Raw genomic sequence first — 14272 nt, 5'->3', positions numbered from 1 at the left:
AGAGCAGCAAATGAATTTTCACATTATGAAATCGAAAATAAAAGTATCATAACAGGATGAACAGATTACTCCACTTTCCATGAAAACTAGAGTAACTCTCACAATAAAATTTTAGACAGTTCTATTACATATAAAAAAACTGCTCACACAGAAATTTTTCTGACTACTACAGTTAAAAACAGGCAAACGTCCTATCTAAATAGGAATCGAAGATACCGAATCTTCGGTAATTCTCTAGTTTACGTAGTTCAATAATGACCGATCTAGTTACAGAATAAAACTATAAAGCTTCGTCTCCCTTCAATAAAAATTACACACAAACAAGTATTGTCCTATTATTAAACAATTCTATGTTAACTAGATAATTCCTTGCCTCTCTAGCCATAGGTCGGACACATTGTGCTACTTAGGGTAGGCCAGGGTAATTGTAAACCAAAGACGTTTTATAGTTTAACAAATGCTGTGAGAAATATGAGACTGTCAATATGAAAATTTCAACTCCAGGAATATTGAGATTGTCATGTTGGCTAACCTACAAAAGTAGTTTGGCGCCAAAAGGCAGTAACTTTTTAGTTGTGAACGGTTATTTTGTAAGAGTCTGCAAAGAAACGTTGAGAGAGAATTTTGCTTCACTTTCATTTTTGGGTCTGTAAGTAAACGTACGCCAATTTTTTTAAATGATTTGTAATTTTTGTAGTTAACATTTGTATTATAATATTTTTTTTAGATCTCATATAACCGTAAGTGTTTACTTTTTTCCCCATAGTTTTAGTTACTTGGGGGTAATTGTAAACATGTTTTATGATGTTACTTTTAGTATTTTTCAGTAGGCAATCAAAATGACAAGAAATTATGATAATTTTAAAGACGCCAACGACGTAGCTCAGTCGTTTAAGGCGCTTGCCTACCGATCCGTAGTTGCGCTCGGGCACGGGTTCGATTCCTGCTTGGACCGATTACCTGGTTGGGTTTTTCCGAGGTTTTCCCCAACCGTAAGGCAAATGTCAGGTAATCTATGGCGAATCCTCGGCCTCATCTCGCCAAATACCATCTGGCTATCAACAAACCCATCGACGCTAAATAACCTCGTAGTTGATTAAATAGCCAAGTAAAAATGTTTAAAGATACGATGGAAAGCTCTGATGTCATATCACTTAAATAATCTCCGCAACTAACTCACTAACATACCTCGACTTAATGTCGCTTAGCTATCCTCCTTCATTTAACCCATAAAGAACATATGTGACAAGGTTAGTGGGTTAGTTGAGGAGATTATTAAGTGATATGACATCATACCTTTCCATGGTATCTTTAAAATTACGAAATTATATTAGAAAGAGGCTCCCACTTAAACTACACTGCAGATGATTTAGAGAAGCTGTCACAGATGTGAAAAAAATGTTAACTGCAGTTATCGCAAAGCCAAGGAGAGATTGGGATTCCTATAGCCATCAAAGAGGTGGAGTGCATCAGTGCAAGTGCAACTGGAAGAAGTACAGCTTTCTTCCGAAACAGAACAAAAATTTGTTCAGTGTCTGATAGTCACGCAAAACTTCGTTATTCATACCATAAAGTGGATATGAAGAACTTTGTAGCTAATTACGTGAGAACTAACGATATTCCTCTAAAGATGTGCCATGTGGTGACTGATACCGTGGCTTTAAGAAGAATACAAAAGTTTCATCAACAAATCCTGAACATCTTCAAAAATCACTAATGTTAGCAAGAGATCCTGATGTAACGTATTTCTTTTATGATGAATTAGGTTTAGGAAGTGATTCAGAAAAACTGAAGGCCACTGGGGAAAAAGAAAAGTCTCTGAATCGAGTTTCGGGCGGTTCTGATCGGAAGAGCACCACAGTTCTAGCCTAGCTTGCATTATAGGAGATTGCACCATTCATAGTTTATGAGGGAGCAGCAGTCCAAGGACGTTGGGCGTCTGAAGATACTTTTCCTGGTACAACATATGGAACATCGAACAATGGATGGATGGAAGAACATTATTTTATAATTGGTTTGTTGATGTATTTATTCCACATGTTCAAAAGTTTCGCGAACAGAACACTCCACCAGACCAGGAAGCAGTGCTGATATTTGATGAAAATACCAATGAAGCTAACCACATTAGCCTTCATACAATTGAAGACGCTATTTCCTCAAAAATGCATCTTGTTAAACTGCCCAGCCACTTAACTGTTTTCAGCCACTTGATAAGTGTGTGTCTGGACCAATAAAAACGATGTGGGATAAAGAACTGCAGAGTTCGTTAAGGCATTGGACCTGGATGACTGACTAAGGAAAAGTTTTCAAGAATATTGGGATTAGTGTGAAAGGCTGGAATGAAGCCTGAAAATATAAAAAAGGATTTGTGTCTATTGAGATCTTTCTTCTAGACCCAACTAAATTTGATAGATAACTTTTCTCTCCAGATGATTTAAGACGATATGGAAAAAAAAAAAAAAAAAAAAAAAAAAGATAGTATCCAAGGAAGAGTAGCTATTTTCCCGATCAAGAAGTTCGATGACATAAAAAGGCCTATAAGACATCACATACAATGTCGTATGTGCGCACATTTCAATGCAAGTACGAAATCTGTTTTAATACAAATGTGGCAATTTAACTTACCTCAATTAAAACTAATAGAATACTAAAGGCAGTAGTGTAGTAAATAGATTTAATATAGGCTATGTAAAATACGTAAAGTCAGACAAAGAAATTAAACGCAGAATAAATATGGGAAATGCCTGTTATTATTCGGTTGAGAAACTTTTGTCATCCAGTCTGCTTTCAAAAAACCTGAAAGTTAGAATTTATAGAACAGTTATATTACGTACAGGTTGTTCTGTATGATTGTGAAACTTGGACTCACTTTGAGAGAGGAACAGAGGTTAAGGCTGTTCGAGAATAAGGTGCTTAGAAAAATATTTGGGGCTAAGAGGGATGAATTTACACGAGAATGGAGAAAGTTGCACAGCGTAGAACTGCATACATTGTACTCCTCCTCTGACATAATTAGGAACATTAAATCCAGACGTTTGAGATGGGCAGAACATGTAACACGTATCACCGAATCCAGAAATTCAGGGCCCATATAGTGTGTTAGTTGGGAGGCCGGAGGAAAAAAGACCTTTGGGGAGGCCGATAGAGACGTAGATAGGAGGATAATATTAAAATGGATTTAAGGAGGTGGAATATGATGGTAGAGACTGGATTAATCTTGCTCTGGATAAGGACCAATGGCGGGCTTATGTGAGGACGGCAATGAACCTCCAGGTTCTCTAAAAGTCGTAAGTAAACAAGCATATCTGCAAAAATTGTGTGGAGATTTCCTGTAGAAACAGAAGTGAAATTAACACTGTTAAGTGCGGTATATGATGTTTAAGAAGAGGCACTATAGACCAACTGGTGCTGTAATGCACATGACTATAATCTAATCCCCCTCGAAAGTTAGATCTAATCTATCACACTATGTACGTAGTATGTAACAGTTCAATCAACTGAAATAACACTGTACTCGAAAAACGAATCAGTAATTGATAAAAAAAAAAGAACACACACATTATGAAGTTCAAGGCAAAACGGGTGTAAAGAACACCCACTGATTTGAACAATTACGTATTAGCCTACATCAGTCAACTTTACAGAGAGTAAAATACGTTAAAGCCAGAAGCATCAACAGGTTTTCATCTCGGTAGTAAAAAAAAATACTTCCTCGCTACCCAGAATGTTAATCTTAATTTGCTACTAATTTTTTTGTAAATGCAATATTCCTGAAGACTCTATACTAGGAATTTAGGTGATTGTGAATTACAGGAACGCCACTTCTTACCTTTTTCAAAATCGCTGAAATAAACTATAAAACGAAAGTATTAAACGAAATCGTGTTAGAAGATTGAATTTGTGTATTTTTGGTCCAGGGAGCATTCGCTTTTTGGTGCAAAGATAATTCATTTGACGTGTTTCTTAATTTAAATTATGAAATGGCGTTCCTGTGCTTCACATTTAATTAATTTTATAAATAATTATATTAACAAATAAAAAGACTGACTTCTCAGGAGGAGTAATCCCTCCTTCACGGGCGTCCCTGGTGTAAGTATACAATAGACTATATTATGACTAAGCAGTTTCTTGCACTCCTCACTTACCTCATGCTAAAAAAACGTTGAAATATGTACTGTATTTTGAAATAATGATGAAGGCATATTTAAGAAAAAGGTCTATTAATCTCTAGTCACTTAGACCTATACGTAATGGTCCCGAGATCTTCCTTGCAACATTTCCTTAGCACAAATTAGACCTAACGTTCTTGTGTTGCTTTTCTATATAAAAAGAATCCCAAAAATTTTACACCGTGTATTACCTAATATACACTACACATTCAATGCGCACAGCAGTCCACACCTGTGGAGTAATGGTTAGTGCGTCTGACCGCAAAACCAGGTGGCTCGGGTTCGAATCTCGGTCGGGGCAAGTTACCTGGCTGAAGTTTTCCAGGGTTTCCCCTCAACACAATACGAGTAAATGCTGCATAACTTTCGGTGCTGGACCCCGGACTCATTTCACCAGCATTATCACCATTTCATTCAGACGCTAAATAACCTGAGATGTTGATACAGCGTCGTAAAATAAAACTCCAAATAGAAATAAACATCCAAGGATGCACAGAATAGGGCCTACAACTACTTTGATTTGTTCGCGATTTTTTTTTTCCATTTTTCCCCACTTCAATTAAACGAAGCAAATAAATTTAATAAAAGATTATGAGTCCATGATATATTATCAATATTCAATACAAAGAAAGACATTACTCTAACAAACTAGACTTGTCCGTTAAAGATATTTTTTCACTTAAAATTAAGCACGCTACGGTCACAGAATGGAAAAGATGGCCGTCTCAACATAATAAATAAGTAAATATAAAACAATATTGTAAATATATTTACATAATATGGGCGTATGAAGAAAATACTTATTTAATGAGAAGCAGTTCACATACAGATACACGATCTTAGCTATATAGTGACATTAACAACATACTGCGTCAATAGTATAACCTACACATTTTCTAGCTACATACGCACGAAAAGTTGCAAGATTTTTTTTTCAAAACGGCAAAACTGTAAATCGAATTTTCTGCTTAAAGGAATGCTATTAAAAACAATAATTTAAAGGAGAGGAAAGTGTCTGGTGTAGGCCTATAATTATAACTTCGGAATAGGCCACAATTCTGTTTGCCGGTAAGTTATTATTGCAAGCTGTTACAGAAACAAACATCATAATAGTTGTTACCCTTCACTGAATTACATAACATCTGCCAAGAAAGTCAATTCTGATTATAAATACAACTAATGAAAAATCATATGACAGTAACATAGCGTCTACTCACCGAGTGAAATTGTATACAACCTCTTGATTATTATAATTGAATTTGAAACTGCAGTTTGAATGACTATGTCCACTTTTTGAACATACGAACAATGAAAATATGAAAATAAGAAATACTGTTATTTCTCTATACGTCTCCATCACTAACATTATATATCACACGAGAAAGAATCTTATCACTTTATAGCCTACGCTGCACGATTTGATGCACACATTGGTCTGCTAACCCAGCTCCGGAATGTCTTGTATCCAATTCACTGTCAGCAACCGGGATTAGAAAAACCATATATACAGATTCATTACCACTAATCATTAGAACACAACCAACTGAACTCCAAGTCAAACCTTACGCTACCCGTTTAAGTAACTCGTATCATAAGGTTTTAAGTTTACATAGACAAATAACACCACACCTACAAAGCACATTATACGGCATCGCTTTACGACTGTTCATAATTTTCAGTGCTGCCAATTTGTTATCCAACAAAAACATAAGTGGAAAACAAATGTCCCGGGTATTATAAAATATAATATGGATTTTAAACTCATATTTCTTTTAATTACTCTCTAGGTCATAGTATATGTGATCAGGGATTACGCTTATTATATAGGCCTATGTACATGTATACGTATATAGCTTAATAATACTGGTTTCTAATAAAGATAAAAAAAAATGCGTACTTTCAGAAAAAATCTTCGAGGGGAAATCCCTTTTTATTTCTATATGTTAAGATTACAGAATGTTCCAATTTTTTCGGAGACAACACGCGGATTGAAAAATGTATCGCAGTGCAACATTACCTTGTCTCCAGATTCTCCCTGAATTTATCCTAACGTACCCGAATTTATTTTTTTAGTAGGTTATTTTACGACGCTGTATCAACATTTCAGGTTATTTAGCGTCTGAATGAAATGAAGGTGATAACGCCGGTGAAATGAGTCCAGGGTCCAGCACCGACAGTTACCCAGCATTTCCTCATATTGAGTTGTGGGAAAACCCCAGAAAAAACCTCAACCAGGTAACTTTCCCCGACCGGGAAACAAATCCGGGCCACCTGGATTCGCGGCCGAATTTATGTTTTGTATATCCTGTTAAGTTATACGGACCTGATTTGCAACCACAGCATACAGAGTTGCCCGGAATTAAGACATGACAAACCCTGCTATTAATGTTCCGTAATTTTTTTCTCTTGTTTGAGGAGGGACCTGAAAGCTTGAACTGCAGCCTAAGGCTTACTGTGCTTATCACTCCTATGATTGGGTAGCCGAACGGCTGCACTCTTGTATAAGTAGGGTACAGCTGCCACACTGTGAACTTAATCTGGGCTATAGTATGGATGATGATGATATGTGAATTAATGATGGCAAAAAGAGTCCGAGGTCCAACACCGAAAGTCACTCAGCACTTCTGTTTCAATTGGTTGAGGGAGAACCCCAACCAGGTAACTTGTCCCGAACTAGGATTTGAACCCGGACCCGCTCGTTTCTCGGTCAGACGCGCTATTACCCCCACAGCAGTGGACCTTCTGATATTACCACAGTCTAGTATATAGTCACGAATCTCAATACGTAGGGAATATGCATCCATAGATAGTTGCTAACCACTAGGATTGCTACTATTGCCTTATCTCATACAATGTGAAACAGTACTGGCACAGTCTATTGTTCCTAGTACCCTCAAAAACTCAAGCTTCGTGACTGTATATACTAGACTGATATTACTCTACAGAGCTGAAAACTGGGTAGACTTATTAAACAGAATGTACCCACAATAACAAACAGAATAAAAATGATTGAAATTAAATTGTTAATCTACGAGCCAAGAATACAAGATTACTTACACTGATATAAATTCGTACAAAGTATGATTAGTGATAAGATATTAGAAATGATGAGTCAATAAGAGTAATTTTTACTAAAAAATATTGTAACACAATTTTAACCCCTTACAGCATGGAACAGTCTTGCACACACCAGTTTTATATTCAGATAACTTAAGTAGTTCTTTCTTTCTCAACTGATGTCACATATGGTCAAATCCAATTCTTGACAGTGTGCCATATCTGTCCCAGTATGCAGTTTGAAATATTATATGCTTATATTATAAGTTACATGAATATAAAACTGGTATGTGCCATATCTGTCCCAGTATGCGGAAAGAAGTTAAACGCAATTAGAATGTGGTATGGAATTAATTGTAATTGCCAAAAGATAACCCAGTTGACTGTATCACTGAGCAGAGTATAATGATTCATCAAAATAATTTAAATTATTTTATTGAGTTGAATTTTATAAATTTAAACCAATACTGAATCTTCCTAAATTACTACTTGACATCTTCTTAATGTAATCATTTAAAAATCCTTCAGCTGTGTTAACAGCACACCAAATGTTATGCAATAATAATTTACAAAAATAAATCAATTTGTTTGCTTGTTAACTACTTGTAACCCACGTTACCGAAGATGTTATCTAATTGTTAACATACTGGTAATAACTTGGTTTTCAACGTAGGAGTTAAAGAATAATCATATTATTGATAGTGTGTTGAGTTGTCTTTGTAGTAAAAGTAAAATCAATAGGTTACTGGCATTAGCTCAAAATATTTAGTATGTAGAAAAAAACATGGTCAAAGATCCAAGAGATAGCAATATTGAATCTGCTGCAGCCAAAATCCTGTTTCTTAGGTCCTCCTTAACGTTTACAGAAGTGGTATACATTAACATATCCATGTAACTCCATAAGAAAAACTCCAGGCTGGTGAGGTGAAGAGTTCTTGGTGGCCAAGCAATAGGTCTGCTGTGGTCAGTCCACCTTTCTGGAAAGACACTGTTCAGGAATGTATGAACATTACTATATGCGTGAAATGTGCTGGGTGGCCATCATGCTGCAACAATGTGTGTTGCCTTACAACCAAGGGGACTCCTCCAGTAAAGGAGAGTGCAGACAGGCAGGTTTTGCCACTGAGACAGATTGGAACAAAGATGGGACCAACCTACTAAAGAACATGTGTTCCAACTAGTAGGATATCTGACTATAACTATAACTAGATGCATGTTAGTTATAGTTATAATCAGATATCCTACTAATTGGAACACGTGTTCTGTAGTAGTGAATTTTTTAAATAAATAAATTAAACCTATTAGGCTTCTATATAATACTGTATATTGAATTTATTAACATAGTGTTATATTTACTCTGTAATTTGCCAATTATAGCTACATTTTACATTTTTGGCTATGATATCTATACTTAACTCCTTTTAATTTATTTTTATTTGGTATTTTTCATTTATTTCTATATCTGTGTCTTTTATTTAGGTAGTATCTATTTGTTTTTTTTTTTTCATTTTTAATTTTTATTTGTAATTACACTTGTATCTTGTATTTGTATCTGTTTTATCTCTTTTTTTCATGTTATATGCAATTCTATGTTTTGTTAAACAAATATCTGTACTGTCTATTGTAATTAGGGCTTTGCCCTGGTATAGAAAGAAAGAAAGAAATAAACTAGCGTACCAGCTAAGCAAACAGCACTTCTAATTCTAATGCCATCTAGCAGGCTAACAGCACAATGCTACCCTTAGTTGTCTGTTTGTTTGGCCTTATATATATATATATGCTATATGCTCAGTGACAAAAAATCGAGCCACTTTAATTTCATTAACATTTGGAAAAATATAAATTCATTGAAATATTGATTATTATTATTGCTTGTTCTCCACATCTATCAGATTTGGAAGGATGTCCTAAGAATGAAACAAATAAACATCACATAAATTAACATTTTTTAAGTGTTAACATATTGTCCATAACAAACAATAAACTTTTAATGTTTTTTTTCTGACAACAGCGCATTTTAGTAATGTGTATTTCTGCCACGAGCTTGAATGGGAGCTGCCATATGACGATTCGTTCCATTGATGACGTTCTGGAAGACGATTTGATTCATAATATCACACTCTTCTTGGAGAACAGTTTGAAGTTACCACAGGTTGTTTGATACACGAATAAGACTCCTGACACGCCTTTCTATCATTCTCCAGATATGATCTATTGCATTAAGGTCGGGATTTCTTGCTGGGCATTCAATCCTGTTCGGCCTGAGTTGATGCAAGTATTCATTTACAACGTTTGCGGTATGTAGATGGGCATTATCATGTATCGATAAGAAGTTTTTTCCAACATGTTCTTCCAGAACCTCTTCAATGTACCTTGCTACCACCATCAATAAAAACAAGATCTGCGTGGCCATCATAAGGAAAGTCTCCCCGCACCATCACAGATCCCCCTAGAAAACTCACTCTGGGAATGAAACTGCAAGGTATGAAATGTTCTCCATGTCTCCTCTAAACCCTTTTGCACCCATCTGGTGCACAACAGAACCATGACTTGTTGCCTGTGAAGAGTACTCGTTTCAATTGTTCTGGTCTACAGGTGTCATATTCAATGGCAAATGTAGGCAGGAAATCTCATCCTCTTGGAGCAACTGCGTGTCTCTTGCCGGCCTGCAAGATCGAAATCCAGCTTCCTTCAGTCTTCTCCTGATGGTGTTACAACTCACGTTAATATCCTGCATCTTTTACTCTTTGGTGTGTGCTTCATATCTCAACTGTAGTGAAGTGGCAATCATGAAGCACAATAAAACGGTCGTCTCTTGCCAATGTGACACTTTTTCATCCATATTCCTCTCTTCATTGTCTCTCTGAAAAGCTTGATAGCTTGTTGAATTGATGAATGATGCAATTCAAGAACTCAGGTCACATATCTTTGACTGTGACCATCCTCAAACAAGGCGGAAGCTTTATCAGCATCTGAAGCATTTTTTTTTTAAGTATCACCACTTCCTTAAAGCAAACTTACAATATACAGTGTATACATATTACCTTTCCATGCTTGCAAGTGGGCAGCAGTGCACAGCACACAAGTGTGGGGAAATAAAATGTATGCATTTTACTTAATATACTGAATGCTAAGTGTTACATAATAACATACAATTGGAGCGATTTCAGAATACAGCATAAGTACATATTTCGTTATTGCATTATTGAATTATTTATTTTTGGCGCAAGGAACATCTTTTTTATGTATTTATTTATTTATCTACCTACCCTTCTATCATCAATAAAAAACATGGGTTTTAAATCATTTTTAAGTGGTATAGTCTTTGTATGGTAAGTCCTTATGCGGTATTCTGAAACATAAGGGAAAAAATGTATGTAAATGAATTTTCTCTCTGGACTCTCCTATTTGCAAAACTATCTCGTGAGTATATTGGTACAATACGACATGAAACTTTGATGTTTCCAGAATTCACAAGATTAAACAAAATTATTTAGCACAGATATACACACACACAGTATATCTCAAAATAAGACAACTTTAAAATTTCAAACAGATTTTTAGGAAATACATTTTCCAACAGTATCCTATTGGCACATTAATTAATTTGTGGTATTTAAAAAAAAAAATATATTATTTAGTGTATACTACGAAAATTATTATTGTAGCGTACTATGAGTTTAAATATTCTGATAAATGGGATATAACAGTCATATGTTTTTCTCTATATATTACACAGGCTGCCAACAGATTTTATTGTTGTATGAAATCCAATGTATGCTTCCAAATGTTTGTAAGAGTTAAGTACGCAGGTATGTATCGAAATTATTGAAATATTTACTATTAGAAAATTATTGATGTAGACTATATAATTCATGTTAAAGAGCAGAAATTCCGACCATAGTCTTTTGTGGCTATTTTATACTTTACTTGTCCAAAAGAAATAACTTCACATTATTTTTAATTTAACCAGTTTCTGTAATAAAACGCATTCAGAACTTATATTTATTTCACTTTTGTTACATTTCAATTCGTAGAAGACAAAGATGTTCTTGTAAACCCAAACTGCTCACTTGGTTTGCTGCGTGATTATATTCAAGACATCATTATGCAATCAATAAATTCTACCAAAAAACGTACGTAAATGAATTTCCTATCAGACCTTTCCTACTGCAACTCTATCTCTCTACAAATTAACATATATCAAATATCGTAGTTGCATCTACAATTTTACTTTAATTTGCCTAATAGTATTACAGTAGTCAATATTGCAAAAAAAAAAATGCATTTTTAAAATTGCTGATGTGCAAGAGAGGTGGGGTGTGGCAGTGTTTTGCCATCACAGCTTCGAACTGCGGCAACTCCAGAAAAATCACTGCGATTTTTGTGTTCTGATGAATCTTGGCGATTGCAAATGTTTCCCATCACGAGCTGACAAATGTTTATGTTTCTCTCTCTTCTGCGAATTAGCATATTTGTGCCATAATTATTATGCTGATTAGAGCAGCTAGTAACAAAGACACGATTTTATCACAATGTGTGGGCGTATTTTTTATAACTTGAGTATCAAAGAGTTGCAGACCTTTAACCTGTAGAGTGGGATGATAATTAATTAGATCCCAGTTATTTTGTCCATCAAGTTCATATGAATCTGCTGACTTGGAGCTGTCACATATACATATTACATCAATCGCCAACATTGCTATCAGCCTAGATCATATATACCCAGATAGATTGGCCTTACAGGCTTTGAGGTGAACAACTTTTCTCAGGTTTACTACGCTGCCATCTAGTTGTTACATAAGGAGTCACGTCATAATTCCCATTTGAATTGCATTAGCGACTATACTGCCATCTTGTGTTCATTTACGGTGGACGGATGGTGATCCTGGCGGTTGTTCTCTTCAAAGTGCTGTTGATTTTAACATAGCACTGAGTTATCTAGGCTATCAGTAACATATCGGACAGAGATGGCGATTTTTCGGAGCTGTGATTTTCAAACTACAGTCACAGTCGCAACCATAACAAACCTATCAAAACGATAAAATCACAGGTCTTCAAATCACACCCCACCTCTAATGTGCATGATAAGAGGTTTGAAAGTTATGAAATTACAAGACTGGGTGCAGACCTATATAGCAAAGTTGCAGTGACACGAAACTATTAATGATGATCTAAAAGAAACAGAAATTAATGGTGCATTGTTTAGAGCAACTGGATGGGGTGAGAAGGGTATCATATTTGTTGGGGTCATCACAAACAGCTAAATTTGACTTATTTTTTTTTTGTTAGTTAAAGCATTACTTTTACTGGGTTTTTATTATAAAGCTTGGTATATTATTGAGTCATGTTAAAGTATTACAGTATTGTGCATAATTTATTATCATAAAGTTCAAAAAGATCCTGGTAAGAGTACTATGAAAAAAATGAAAATAAAGATATTGGTTTCCAGACGCACTCTGGAATGACTGTAACTCTGATTGTGCAAACTATAAAGATTGAATCTTTTGTTAGATTGAACTACAAAATTAAGTATATTTAGTATCATAATTTTGTCTCTATTGAAAATAATCTTCTAAAGGTGACAAATAGTGACCAGGAGTATATATTTACAAGCTATTAATAGCAAAAGTTAAAGTACTACCACAGTCTAGTATATAGTCACGAAGCTCAATACGTAGTAAATATGCATCCATAGATAGTTGCTAACCACTAGGATTGCTAATATCGCCTCATTACAGACAATGTGAAACAGTACCTGCACAGTCTATTGTTCCTAGCACCCTCAAAACTCAAGCTTCGTGACTGTATATACTAGACTGTGGTACTACTAAACAACTAATAGCTCTACATATTATAGTAATTTAAGCAACTGGAATTTTAATTTAACTGAAAAAACGGGTTAACCAAGCTACTTGTCCCAATCAATATATTTTCAAAGTTGAAGTGATGACTACTCCACAACAATGGGCGCCATGGTTGTGCCCACTCAACCAACAGAAGAAATTGATAAATTTGTTATATAAACAACTTTCATTTGTTAATTGAAGCTATAATGGTAATTTATCTTAGTTTCATTTAACACAGAGAAGTTGTTCATGTAACAAATTTACCAAATCTTTAGCAATAAAAATGTTGAAAGTGTGGAATCAAGATGTATAAATAAAAGAAAGTCAAATTAAACATTCAGAATGTGAAATTTGTGTTTCAGTTGAGTTTGATGTATGTGATGAAACAGGACAAATGAAAAATCTCAACAGCCTTGCCCCTTCGATAAACTGCTATGAAGCTGGCATCCTCAATCCTCGCTCCACCTACATTGTAGTGATACTGGAACGTGAGTACATGAACTACATTTACGAATACAGATAACTTTGACTACTGAGCTCATAATGCTGTCTCACTCTTAGGTGATGAGTCAGGAACCCTGCTTAAGGCTCAACCCATGCTCAACAAGAACTCACGTCAGTACAGTGAGATCATGCTTCGGGTCAGGCGGGAACTACTGCCTTCATCCAAACTACTGCGGAAAAGCGGGCGCTCCAGTGACAAGATAGCAGGCAAGGTAGGCTGGTTTGATGGGTTCATAATACTTCCAAACATACAGTCTCTACTTGCTTAGAATGGTGGTGAAGAATTTAATTTTGAGTGAAGGTATCAGTTACTTACAGTGCGGTCCAAATCTCCTGATGTTTGGGGCGTGTTTACTTGTACGGCAATAACAACAGCACTGCATTGACGTCGCTTGTAAAAATAATTAATTAGCTCGCTCGGACAAGTTCTTCGTGACAGGGTGCCTACATGTGATTGGGTTGAATGACATTTTTCTGAATATATAGAAACAGGAATCTCATTTCTACGCCAAGTAGTTTGCATTTTTGTGTCTTAATTGCGTCCAGCTGATTCATGGTTTTTATAGTCTTCCACAAGTGAGTTTACACAGCTGCGTGCCGATAAGAAAACTTCAAGACTATTAACTGTAAACAGTATCCAATCAGCGACATAAACATTAGATAAAAGTAATTATGAAGCGAGAGCCGAAAATG

At 35.4% G+C, this 14272-nt stretch overlaps 1 protein-coding gene across 5 annotated transcripts in view; it reads right to left on the bottom strand.

Moving 5' to 3' along the window:
* Positions 1-5867, bottom strand: part of Lerp (lysosomal enzyme receptor protein) — a 268742-nt gene extending 262875 nt beyond the window's left edge. For 4 of the 5 annotated variants that reach the window (XR_011335691.1, XR_011335690.1, XM_069843905.1 and 1 more), the window contains exon 1: positions 5387-5845. Coding sequence is in view for 3 of the 5 variants with exons in the window: in XM_069843905.1 (XP_069700006.1) it covers positions 5387-5535 (149 nt within the window). In the remaining 2 variants the exon portion in view is untranslated. Of the gene's footprint in view, positions 1-5386 lie in introns of all 5 variants that reach the window. The other variant, XM_069843904.1, reaches the window with a different exon arrangement.
* Positions 5868-14272: the final 8405 nt, after the last annotated feature.

Source organism: Periplaneta americana, chromosome 13, assembly GCF_040183065.1.
Source record: "Periplaneta americana isolate PAMFEO1 chromosome 13, P.americana_PAMFEO1_priV1, whole genome shotgun sequence".
Classification (NCBI taxonomy): Eukaryota; Metazoa; Arthropoda; class Insecta; order Blattodea; family Blattidae; genus Periplaneta; species Periplaneta americana.
This window is presented reverse-complemented; position numbering and strand designations above follow the sequence as displayed.